The sequence below is a fragment of the Danio aesculapii genome, chromosome 22, assembly GCF_903798145.1.
Source record: "Danio aesculapii chromosome 22, fDanAes4.1, whole genome shotgun sequence".
NCBI lineage: Eukaryota > Metazoa > Chordata > Actinopteri > Cypriniformes > Danionidae > Danio > Danio aesculapii.
In genome coordinates, this window is record NC_079456.1 from 9,648,027 (window position 1) to 9,661,445 (window position 13,419).

Below are 13,419 nucleotides of genomic sequence, written 5' to 3' on the forward strand. Positions count from 1 at the left end.
TAGAATTTGATACATATTATACACTGTTGGGCTGTTAAGAGCTACAATCCAACCAAATTTTTTAGATAATATATAGTGAGCATAGGCATATATGCAAAAATAACTATAACAACACCCATTTATTTTCTGTACAAAGGAAGCAGTTAGAGAATCACCTGCCCCCTCGTGTCCTGATATGAGAATGACGTCGACCTCACAACAGCAGCAGCCACGCCCAATGAAACTGTCTATAGGCCTGTTTTTTGATTTAACAACATTCACATGACGGTTTTTAATTATTGAGAGTATTAAAATTAATATAGGCCTAATGTTTGACGTTTTGAGCGTCACTGAACCCATTATAATTTTATTTTGCGAAATGGTTGCAGTTAAATAATTTTGCAGTGGAAAATTAAAGAATCTTCTAAAGTCACAGTCTCTATCACTGTTTTTCTTTATCGTTATATATATTCATGCATTTAGTCATTTCTTACATAGTTTAAAATAATAACATATATAATCACCCCCCCCCCCCCAGCACAATTGGACCCTAAATGAGTAAACGTACACTCAAATAACCCATCAACCTCAGATTCCAACATTTTCAAACTCTCTCGATATTGTTTTAGCCAACGTTGCATAATTACAAGAAAAACTGTCTGAGATTCACAAGTAAAGGTCATGTTTCCACCATAAAGAGTGTTATTGTACTGTGTGTATGTATGTGGCTATAGTGTACAGTGCTATACTGAAGATCTACTATTCTTATTTTCAATGAGTCTATTGTACAGTGACTGCCAGCTCTATTTCACGGAGGAGTCTGACTCCAACACTAGCTCATTTACTTCTTTCAAGAACTTAAACGTTTTTAAAATAGGCTAACAATTTTCACACACATTTTATACCGGATCTTTTCATTTAAAGTTAAATAAATAAATCAATATTAATATATAATAACAAATACATATAAATGTTATACTGAAAATGTACTTACATAAAATAAGGTTACAAAAAACACCTTGCAGCAACGCAGATACATCACTCAAATACTGTTAATATTATTCATAATAATCTTTTATTAAATTACATTTTCATTATTAAACTACAGTTATTGTCATTAAAAACCATAAATAAATCTTATAAATAACAAGAATTTGAGATTTGAGGTTTGTAATTGTTCTCAACGGTTAATCTTGCCCATTTCCTAAAGTTATACACTGTAAAACCCAAAGGCCAACTTTATTAAATAAAATGTAGTGCAGTTAACTTAAAATTGACTGAAAGTTAATTCTACTCATTTGAAAAGAGTTTTGAACTCAGTGTTGAAGGTAATGAGTTGATTAAATACCTCATTACTTAACTTAAATTACTCAACTTAAATGAAGTAAGTTCACAGTACTCTTATGGATTAGTTTAACTCAAATGCTTTGTAGCACTCAGTTTCCTCAAATGGTTTGAGTTGCCTTACCTCATTGGGTTTTACAGAACTCAGTTGGTTTGAGTTCTCTTCATTTATTGGCTTTTACTGTGCTCAAATTGCTTCATTTACTCAAATGGATTAAGTTCACAGTACTCATTAGGATTAGTTTTTTAACTCAAATGCTTTGTAGCAGTCGGTTTCCTCAAACGGTTTGAGTTGCCTTAACTTTTTGGGTTTTACAGTGTAATTTTAATTTAGAAACAATATCTGTATGCAACTATGAAATTTCTTCACCATATTAAAGTATGTATAAAGCACAAGTGGTCAAATTTTCTGGTTAAGGATGTGTGTGGATAGATATCATCTATTTTTGTTATGTTCAGAGGCGTAGAACTTTCACACTGACTAAACACTTGACACTTTAAAGGACAGTGAGTCACAACTTTCCACATTCGGAACTGTCAGACTTTTGACTGTCAGAAAAAACCCCCACAAATTTATTTATTAATTTAAATTATTTTAAAAACATCTTAAATTTCTAAAATCTAACTGTAATACACCATGGTGCACTGATATTCAGTGTTCCGTAGCTTTTGCAAGGCAGTATCATAGTGCAACTAATACTTTAAGCAATAGCCTACAGATTCTCTATAGGGGCCCCATTTCACTTCTTGTTTTCTCAGAAGCTACATCCTGTATTGTGCAGAAAACAGCCTGCATTTGCAAGACACATTTTGACCTGGTGTGAACTGGCCTTCCATCTTCCTTAACCATTAAAAAGATCAACAGAATACATCACCCAGTTAAAACCATGAACTATTTTAGAATCACTCTTTTTTTTATTAGCAAATTAGCAGATATACTGTATATATATATATATATATATATATATATATATATATATATATATATATATATATATATATATATATATATATATATATATATATATATATATGTTATTTGGGGTATATTTGTTTTACATACCCACTAAAGCATTGCTAGAATGCCATCAAAATTAGAAAATGTTGGTGATAAAAGTATGGTCTCACTGATTATGATATCATAATAGACATAAGATTATTATTGACTATGATAACAACAACATTAATTGCCCAAAACTGTCCTCTGGTGTTCAGATGTCGGAATGACTGATTCATTCATGTTTAGAACAACAGACACGCCTACAACTGCAAAAATGACTAATCAGAACGCGGTTCTGTGATCTCGCGTTGTCACCCTATCCCCAACCTACCGAAAACAAGATACAAAATTGGTTTAAACAGCATAACTTACAATAATTCACACAGGATTCAAAGGTTGTAGCATTATTTCGGAAGCTAAAATGCTATTTTGAACAAAACATTCAGGATTTATATCTGAAGTTGCAGATGCGGAAGTGTGAAATTGGCCTATTAGTAGATCTGCAAATTCACGAAAGAATTCAAAACAAGGAGATAATTATTTCAACTAATTTAATAGTTCAAGAATATATGCAACAACATTATTATTCTGTATTACAGATTTTTACAGATCACGTGTCAGTGTTTACTTCAGAATTATTAGCTATTATTATAGCACTACAATGGATTGAAGAAGTTCAACCAGGGCAAGTAGTAATTTGTACAGACTCAATGGCTGCACTTTATAGCTTTCAAAGTGCCAAATCTGAAGCTAGACAAGATCAAGTATTTGAAAATTTACAAAGTTTATTCAGAATTGGGCAGTTAAGAATAATGGCTTCATTTCTCTGGGTGCTGGCACATGTGGGTGTGGATGGGAATGAGGAAGCTGATTTGCTTGCAAAAAAGCTTTAAATAATTTGCAAATAGAAATTAAATTAGCCTTAAGTAAAACAGAATTTAAAAGAATGATCGCAGTTGAAATATATAAGAACAACAGGAGTGGAACAAGGAAACTAAAGGAAGATAACTGTACCAGATTCAGGAATATGTTGGAAATGAGAGGAAAAGGTACGGATATAGGAAGAAAGATGTCATCATCAAAAGATTAAGGATTGGTCATACATCATTAAATTACAGCCTGTATAAAATAGGAAAGCATGAATCAGGGAAGTGTGATAATTGCGGAGAGTTGGAAACAGTTAATCATTTAATTTTAGAATGCCCTGCTTATGAAAGAGAGAGGTCTGAGTTGATACAAGAATTAGGGCAGCTGGAAGGTGAAGTAATTCCTCTGAAAGTCTTGCTAGGAAATGGGCTTAGACAATCAAGAATTCAAGAAATGTTGATGAAATATTTGGGAAATATAGGAATAATGCATATAATTTAGCATTTTAATTTTTCTTTATTTTTATTATAATTTTTATTTATTTATTTTATTATCATTATTATTATTATTATTATTATTATTATTATTATTATTATTATTATTATTATTATTATTATTATTATTATTATTATATAGTTATTTAATTTATATAAGTGTTTTCTTTCTACTTCAATTATGCACAACCCACACTCCAGATCAGTAGGTGGCGGTAATGCCCCTATGCGTTGGTTTGCCAAACCGCCATAAAACACTAGAAGAAGAAGAAGCGGCTTCTCACAAAAGTTGTCAAGCGACTATTTTCGTTTTGGAGCATCAAACGACTGGTTAGAAATATTTGTTCGTTTTGAACGTTTCACTAATTGTTGTTTTAATAGGTGAGCTCTTTTTACAAGTGAAGACATGCATTCAGCCCACCAAGAAGAACAGAAATGTATAAAGATAGAGTTTATTGAAGATTACAGTGAGAACAGGAGTGATCCAGAACCTTTCAGAATCAAACATGAAGATACTGAAGCACAAAGAGGTTGGTGAATATTATTTATTCCCTATTAATGATGCTATATAAGAGGACAATTATTAAACGTTAAACAGTTCTTTAGATTTAATGGGTGCAATGTGTTTGAAAGATCTACTCATGAATCATGATAAGTAAATGCTAATTTGACTCACAAAGTCGCTCATTACAAATATAATTTGTGGTTTATTAAAAGGTTGAAAAATGTTGTAAAGAAAGCAACAGATTATATTGATGGCAGCCTAGCTGAATGGTGGCTTGCTGGAGTGTTAGTAGTAATTGAAGTATTTGTTACATTATTATTTCCTTTTATTAATGAACAACAGTAAATGCGTGTTAGTGTTTATTAATATAATATTGACTCTCCATGGGATCTAAAATAATATAGGAATTTACCTTATTTATATATATATATATATATATATATATATATATATATATATATATATATATATATATATATTGACATTCATTCATTCATTTTCCTTTGGCTTAGTCCCTTTAGTCATAATGGGTTGCCACATCAGCGGAATAAATCGCCAACTATTCCAGCACATGTTTTACACAGCGGATGCCATTCCAGCTGCAACCCAGTACGGGGAAACATCCATACACACTTATTCACACACACTCATACACTACGGCCAATTTAGTTTATTCATTTCACCTATAGTGCATGTATTGGAATTGTGGGGGAAACCGGAGCACCCGGAGGAAACTCACACTAACGCGGGAGAACATGAAAACTCCACACAGAAATGCCAACAGGATCAGCTGGGCTTTGAACCAGCAACCTTCTTGCTCTGAGGCGACAGTGCTAACCATTGAGCCACTGTAAGCCAATTTTTTTATTTCATTTTTTGTTCAATGTAGAGAGAATATGGCATTTGATTATATTTTAAACATCCCCAAATCTCCACACCCAGGTAGACTTGTTCTATAATGACAGAAGTTAAAACATTGCTGTGAAAAACAAGAGTAGAAGTAAAAAAAAAACTATTACATCATAAGATACATGAAGTCCATATAAACAAAGCTGTACATCACAAGGTAGAAACAAAAGATCTGACAATATCAAAAGTTATAATCCAGCACTTGACAGTTTTTGACTGAGCTCCAGTAGTATGCGAATAGTATGCGCACTATTGAAAGTTGCATACAAATGACATCCAGCAAAGACAGGCCCTGTTAGCTGCATTTCCACTGTTGGGCCAGTGCAAGCCAAGGTTTTTATCGGACTGGCCTGCGCCAATAGCCTGGGAGCGTGAGCAGTGAGGCCGAAATCATGTCACGTTTCCACTGTTGGAAACCCAGCTCTCAGAATGTCTCCTAAATCAAACGTCACACAACCCACCCAGTTCAGCAGGAAAAAGAAAGTCAAATCAGAATCAGGCAGATAAAGCCCACCATTATTATCACCATGAAACGATTAAAATAGAGAAAACTGAAACAAGTGAATTACACGTTACTGTACAGCATTACATTATGTCTATACGCATAGGCACATTTTATGCACAAACGCACCTTTTAAACTTGACAAAAACTCTCGACAACTGAAAGTTACTGTCTGCTGTCTTTTAATGTGGTGTATAGATTATTTTGCATTGGTGAAACATCAAAAAGGACACAGCAAAGAAACATGACTTAAATAAAAAGTAATTAATTCATTTTCTTTTCAGATTTGTCCCTTTATTAATTTGGGGTCGCCACAGTGGACTGAACCGCTAACTTCTCCATCATATGTTTTACACAGTAGATGCCCTTCCAGCTGCAACCCATCACTGGGAAACACCCAAACACTCTCGTTTACACATAAACTACGGACAATTTAGCTTACCCAATTCACCTGTACCACATGTCTTTGGACTTGTTGGGGAGACTGGTAAATTAAAACTACTTTATTATTTTATGCAACACCCTTAAACTTATTAGGGAAACATAAGGGCGATCTTAAGCTAAAGAGCCTTAGCCTAGTAGGTGGTTTATGGAATATCTTAAACAGACCAGTAGCTATGTTTGTTCTTTCCCCAATTTATTTATTTTTTGGCGCATGTTCTCGTGGGCGATTGGAAAACTAGTTTAATGGTGGCATCCCATCTTTACCAAACTCTGGCAAACTCCTCCTCTGCTTTCACTTCGCCCGGAAGTTGCAGCTGGCTCACTTTGCCCTAAGGCATTCGGCAAGCTGAAATAGGCATGCCGCTGGCCCCGAGGAAGCCCTGCTTTCGCCCAATTAGGCCTCGGAAGTGACTGTGGAAACGTGACTGGCCATGGCTCGCTCACTTTAGGCGTGACCAAGCAGCAACCTCCCGTTCTCCCTTGTGAAACAAATACGGAAGTAACTGAAACTGCAATTCATCAAAATTCCGCTAGTCCTGGCTCCATAATAGAGCGAATTTCTATTGACCCCACTGTTAAAATGACCAACTTTACAACAGAAAAAAGGGTGTTTAGAGCCTGATACAAAGAACGATTTTGGTTCATAAAGCTAATATTACCCTTCCTGACAACTGTGAGGGGGTGAATTTTTTTTATAAATCATCCGTTTTTCCTTATATTAGGTTATATTAAGTCTGCATAAATAAGGGCGTGGCCACTTGAGTGACAGCTAGGTCTCGCTGGTCCCCGTCACTTCACCTCAGCTGATTCCGGCTAATTAGCCACTGAACTCGGCATATACATTGTATTTTGTTTTGTTTTTTGGGGCACGCGTCAGTGGCTATTGATATCTACTCATTGTATGAGGCGGGATGTTTACACATTTATTCAATGATTTGATTAATTTACTTAAAATAAACCTTTTTTTGATGACAAAGTGGCTCAGTGGTTAACACTGTCGCCTCACAGCAAGAAGGTCGCTAGTTCAAGTCCCGGCTGGGTCAGTTGGCATTTCTGTGTGGGGTTTGTATGTCCTCCCCTTGTTAGCGTGGGTTTCTTCCGGGTGCTCCGGTTTCTCCCACTGTCCAAACACGTGCGCTATAGGTGAATAAACTAAATTGAGTATGACTGTTTATGAATGTTTTCCAGTACTGGGTTGCAGCTGGAAGGGCATCCGCTGTGTAAAACACATGCTGGATAAGTTGACAGTTCATTCCACTGTAGCGACCCCTGATGAATAAAGGGACTAAGTTGAAGAAAAATGAATTAATAAAATCTTTTTACTTTCACTTTAGACTTGATGGAAAAAAGTGAAGAACTGAATGAAGAGGAGGAGAAACATCATGTCAAAACTGAAGAACCCCTTTTGAGTTGCTCTCAGAGCAAAAGTGAATTTCCAGAGAGACAAACAGCCAACAAAAAAATCACTTACTCTCCGTGTGGAAAACATTTCCCATGCAATCAAACACTTACAAATCACATGAGAACTCACAGCGAAGAGAGTCCACACGCATGTTATCAGTGCGAGAAGAGTTTTACATTAGAAGAAAAGCTTAATGATCACATGAGAAAACACTGTGGGAAAGCGCAACACGTTTGCGATCTGTGTGGGAAGAGTTTCTCATTTAAAGTAAGTCTTAAGCGTCACATGAGCATTCATAGAGGAGAGAAGCACACCTGCCTTCAATGTGGGAAGAGTTTCACATTAATCGGACAGCTTAATTATCACATGAAAATACACAGCGAAGAGACGTCATTCTCATGTGAGGAGTGTGGGAAGAGTTTCAGAGGTAAAGGAAATCTTAAACGTCACATGAAGATCCACACGGGAGACAAGCCGTACTCGTGTGCTCAATGTGGGAAGAGCTTCTCATATAAAGCAAGCGTCAACCGGCACATGAGCATTCACAGCGGAGAGAAGCCGTACGCGTGTGATCAATGTGGAGAACGATTCAGAGTAAAAGAAAACTTGAATAACCACGTGAAAATCCACAGCGGAGAGAAGCTGCACTTCTGTGAGCAGTGTGGGAAGAGTTTCAGAATTAATGCGCATCTTAAACGTCACGTAAAGATTCACACAGGAGACAGGCCGTACTCATGTGATCAGTGCGGGAAGAGTTTCTCATACAAAGTAAGTCTTAAACATCACACGAGCCTTCATAAGGAAGAAAAGCCATATGTGTGTGATCAATGCGGGAGGAGTTTCAGACTTAAAGGAAATCTTAAACGTCACACGAAGATCCACAGAGAAGATCAGAGACTTGCATTTAAAGTACATAACAGAGAGAAGCCTTACAAATGTAAAAAGTGCGGGAAGAGTTTCACATATAAAACAAGTTTTAACCACCACATGAGTGTTTGTAGTGGAGAGAACTTACACACGTGTGAACAATGTGGAAAATGTTTCACCGTAAAATCCACCCTTATTGATCACATGAAAATCCACAGCGGAGAGAAGCTGCACACGTGTGCTCAATGTGGGAAGAGCTTCACGCAAAAAGGACACCTTACTTACCACATGAAGATCCACTCTGGAGAGAAGCCGCACGCTTGTGATCGGTGCGGGAAGAGTTTCAGACATGCCAACCGGCTTAAATCACATCTACATTCTCATTCTGGAGAAAGACCGTATAACTGTGATCAGTGCAGCAAGACATTTGCTGGACCGGAAAACCTGAAGATCCACCTGAAAGTTCATGCTAAAAAGAAGCCTCACGTGTGTTTGTGTGGAAAGAGCTTTTCAAGACTGGGAGCTTTAAAGGTACACCAGAAAATACACAGAGAAGTGACTTGAGTGCTTTTAAAGAGGTTTATTATAGTTAATGAATTGAAATTGTGCAGGAATTCACACTAAAGAAAGTGTTCATACACTGACTACATTTACATGGACATCAGTAGTCTAATTATTTGCCTTAATCTGAAGACAATAATATGATTAAGGTGTTTACATGAGTTGCTTTCTGAGTGTTCATGTCATGATATTGTTTTACATCTTATAGGCAAATTACCGGTTTCAGGACATTCAGTTAAACATTAAACATTCAGGATGCATGCACATCGAGGTTGCAGAAAAAAACGGGGAGGAAATGACATCAGATGCGGTACAGAGTTTGTTGTTGTATTAGAGATAAGTTATATTGATTATATATTATATATATTATTTACATAATGCTTTCAGCGTATTATAACAGCTTGTCACCCAGTGATAAGCACAGTTATTTGGCAAAAGTAACGTTAAAGTGAGTGGCATTTGTCTGACAGGTCCATTTGCGATATGACTCTCCCAATGGATATTGGTAGGGGCGGACTGGCCATAAGGAGCTCCGGGACATTTCCAGGTGGCCTGACAGTAAATCTGGCCTGCCACACAACACCCATATAACACCCTGAATAACAGTTACATTTTCCTGGGTGAAAATGCTGTCCCAGTCCCCCCCTGGATATTGGAAAAGACGAAATGGCCAAACTTCCAACCCGAAATATACAACTATCTCACTGAAACTCCAAGTGATTTTACAAGAGAGAAGCTAAAGGCTTAAAGTCTTTGGATGGCAACAGTTTTGCTCTGTGTGGTCATGTGCAAGAAATAATGTTCCATGATTACCAGATTCAAAACTTTGTAGTGCTAAAAATCGAGGTTCTGCCTGGCCAAATACAAGGAAAGAAGACGGAACTGTACAAGGGTAATCATCAACAAGCAAAATAACTGCATTCTGACAGTGAACTGCTACTATATGCAGGGTATGTGGACTTACATTTTTACATTTCATTCTAAGCATTCAGTGTCCGCAGTTTAATTCACCATATTTAACTGTTTTTGCTGAAATCATTGCTGCAATCAAAAACGAGTGATGTGTATGATTCAGCATAGAGTCAACTTACCTGATATAAAATGAGAACTGCAGAGTCTAGAATTTTTAATTAGGTCCTCACTCCATTCAGCTCTTATGATGGCTGTTAGCCAGAGATGTCTGCGGTTGGCATTAAAAGCAGTGTGGTGTACGGTAAAATTTAAGTTGTCTATTTTCGGATTATAGGTTTCGCATCCTACCGTACAATACGACATGTTTGCTATTGCAACCAGTCTTTTTTTGCAACCGCTATGCACGGTTGAACCCATGTGACGTAGGTTGGTAATTCCCCTATAGCACATAGATCGATTAACCTCATTGCGCCACCATGCTATCCACGTTTCCTCTGGAGTTTAATGTCATTTCGGGAGTTTCATTTTTAATTTATTTAACCAGGATTTGTTTGACCGCAAAGGACACAGGATTCTTCAGACAATAAGACAACGTACAAGAGGAATCATGGGGGGAAAATATATATTACTCAGCTTTTATTTACTCTTGAACAAAAACTTAAAGTCATAATTTGCTAGGGCTATGAATAATTTCAGCTCGCCCTTAGTTTGCAACTCACCATAAAACCAGGGTGCGAATTACAGGGTGGTTTGGAGGGTATTGACTCCCTAATCCCCCTCTAAATGACGTTAAAACAACATTTATGGGGGTCCGTCTTCTAAATAGTTTGCTTTGATCTGTGTCTTATATTTTTAACATTTATTTAGTAAATAATTAAAATAATAGATATTATAACGCATTTGAGTTCCCCAAAACAATTCATACCATTGTGAATCAGTCTATGCAAGAAAAGAACATTCTGAAAATCATCTTTTGTAAGTTGTTTGGACAAAACTGTGTGTAGGTATAGTGTGTCCACAGTCATATTGGGGTGATAGAAACACAATAAGTCTCTTTTTTATGTCCTGACGTTAAAATAGGATCCAAATCCCTCCCCTTTTGAGGCCCACTGCATTGTGACATAGGAGTGCGGATTCCCCGCCCACTGATTTAATTGACAGCCGCATATTAACATGTTTCCATAGTAACGCGTATAATCATATTAACAAGACAGGAAGTGAGCAAATCAGCTGGGATTAAATGATCTGTTCAGCGCCCTGTAATCATCATCAAATGTGATCAAGAATGAGTTATTGAAAACTGTGCATGTTTGTAATGAATTACAGCGATTTTACCATCTTTATCTCCACAGCTGAATGTCAGTACATTTATTAAAGAAGACAATTCAATCCCGGTTTGTGGATGTTAAACCAGGTTTATATTGTACATTAACATAACCGATATCCATATGGCAGCGGATATTAACCTGTATCCAGTCACATATTCATATAACAGTGGATATTAACATGTCTCTTGTCACAGTTAAACTAATGTGTAGTTCTATTTGTTAGGGCTCTATGTTAATGATCTAGGCACAAAGTCTAAAGCGCAGCGCATTAAGGGCATGTCTGAATCCACTTTTGCTTTTTTAAGGACTCAAAAATACGCTCTGCACCCTAATTTTGTTTTTCAGATTTGTCCAAGCTGTTTTTACCATATTTACCATACTGTATTTTTATTTTATTTTATGCTAACTCAGTCTGCTTGTAAGTGAATACTTGTGTATTTTTGTTAAGCAATGAATCCACAAAAAAGATCAGAGATCAATGTGTGGCCATGGCAATTACAACAGTATTAAAGAACTGAGACAAAAAAACAAGTAAAGCACGAGGTTTTTTACAGTGTGGTGAGGAGATTGGCATACTGTAAAAAATGTAAAGTACTGTTAAGTCCTTCATGTTGTCCCAATACAAATCGATTAAGTAAACCTTAATTGTTTTTGCAAATTTAAGTGGATTGACAATTAAACGATTAAGTTGTCTAAAAAGAATCAAGAATTGTGTTGATTCAGATCATTTTAAATAAGTAATTTAAAAAACCCACCAAAATGATTTTAGAATATAGCTTATGTATTTATCACAAATTATAATGTATAAAATATTTTTCTGTGAGGGTTTTAGAAAGTGTGGACTATATTATTTTGGTATAGGACCACAAAAGGTTACAAACCACATGCATCTTTCTCTTTATGGCTTTCAAGACTGCATGAAAACATATAAAATAAAATGACTTGCCACCAACTGAAATATTGTCGTTAGGGGTTGCATTTGTGTTTTGTCGAAAATTAAGCAGTCATTGATTTTTTTTGTTGCCATTTGAATAGACATTTCATAGAAAATTGAGCTTGTGATCACATCTGTCCTTCTGAATTCCATATTTTTGCAGCTTGGATGCTTGGCTGTCTATGAGGTCGGTACAAATACTTATAAGGTAGTTTGTTTAGTTCAAAATAAAGACTTTTACTTTTATATGAATCATTCTTACGCCATCTAATGGTAAAAGATGAATATGCAGTTATTAAAACTAGATTTTTCAACCGGTCCTTTTAAGACATTTTGGAATAATTAATTAATTAATTCAATAATACATGTTTGTTCATATATATATATATATATATATATATATATATATATATATATATATATATATATATATATATATATATATATATATAACAGTCTTTTAGTTAAATGACTATTCACGAAGTACTTAGGCTATATACTAATATAATGCCTTAATGAACCGTTTGTATGGGTCTAAACAAAACCGAAAGTCTTGCAAGTAAACCATAAGACGGTCTTGAAAATGACGGCATGATTTGTATAAATTGACTTTATAAATTGCTAACAAAAATTTGCGCTTGATTAAAAAAATAAATCACGCCGCCCCATACCCGAAAGTGAAAACGAAAGTGACCGGTTCACAAAAAAATCGTGGGTGGAGGGTCTATGGACGCGCCGCCTCTGGGTACACATTCATTGAGTTTTATTACGATATAAACTAGGGAAATAACATCGATCAGCTTAATCATAAACAAATCCGCCATAAAAGATTGTGCTAAATCTTATAGGATGGATCTTATCATGTGACAAGATACATAACGGAAAAAACTGTTTTAATCTACACCGCTGTTGTTCCAGACCTTCGTACTGTTGTAAGTATTTTTATTTATTTTATTTCAAAACGAAATACAGTTTTATGGTAGTTTTTTTTTCAGGAATGCATTTCAGTTAATAACGAATAACGTTTTTCTCTTATATTGGGACATTGTTTAATAGATGATGCGAAATCGAAAGGATGTTAACTGGAAATCAGACCTCTCGTATCTTTAGACGGACATGTGAGCACGCATATGGCAAATGATGTTTAATATCTTGGTTTATCAAAAACTGTAATAACATAGAATAACCTCAATTCATTTAGATTACAGTTATTTTGGAAGCATTGGGAATAAACACAATGAATTGTGAGCATGACGTAATTAACAATTGATTTATATGATGTGCAAAGAAATATCCCAGACAGATAAAAGTATGTTTCCCTCTCAGTGTTTTAAATCAAGTAGTGGTTTTATTCTATTTTGTACTTGTATT

At 35.6% G+C, this 13,419-nt stretch overlaps 1 protein-coding gene across 1 annotated transcript; it reads left to right on the top strand.

The window, feature by feature from the left end:
• The first annotated feature begins 3,958 nt into the window (after positions 1-3,958).
• LOC130215452 (gastrula zinc finger protein XlCGF26.1) lies at positions 3,959-9,101 on the top strand. The gene is made up of 2 exons (XM_056447260.1): positions 3,959-4,214; positions 7,379-9,101. The coding sequence occupies exons 1-2, from the start codon at positions 4,091-4,093 to the stop codon at positions 8,875-8,877; spliced, it is 1,623 nt and encodes a 540-aa protein (XP_056303235.1). The 5' UTR covers positions 3,959-4,090; the 3' UTR covers positions 8,878-9,101.
• Positions 9,102-13,419: the final 4,318 nt, after the last annotated feature.

Excerpts from the sequence above, each read along its gene's own strand:
- LOC130215452 (XM_056447260.1), top strand. The coding sequence starts at position 4,091 with ATGCATTCAGCCCACCAAGAAGAACAGAAATGTATAAAGATAGAGTTT. Across the intron at positions 4,215-7,378 it reads AGATACTGAAGCACAAAGAG|ACTTGATGGAAAAAAGTGAA; the intron begins GTTGGTGAATAT and ends CTTTCACTTTAG.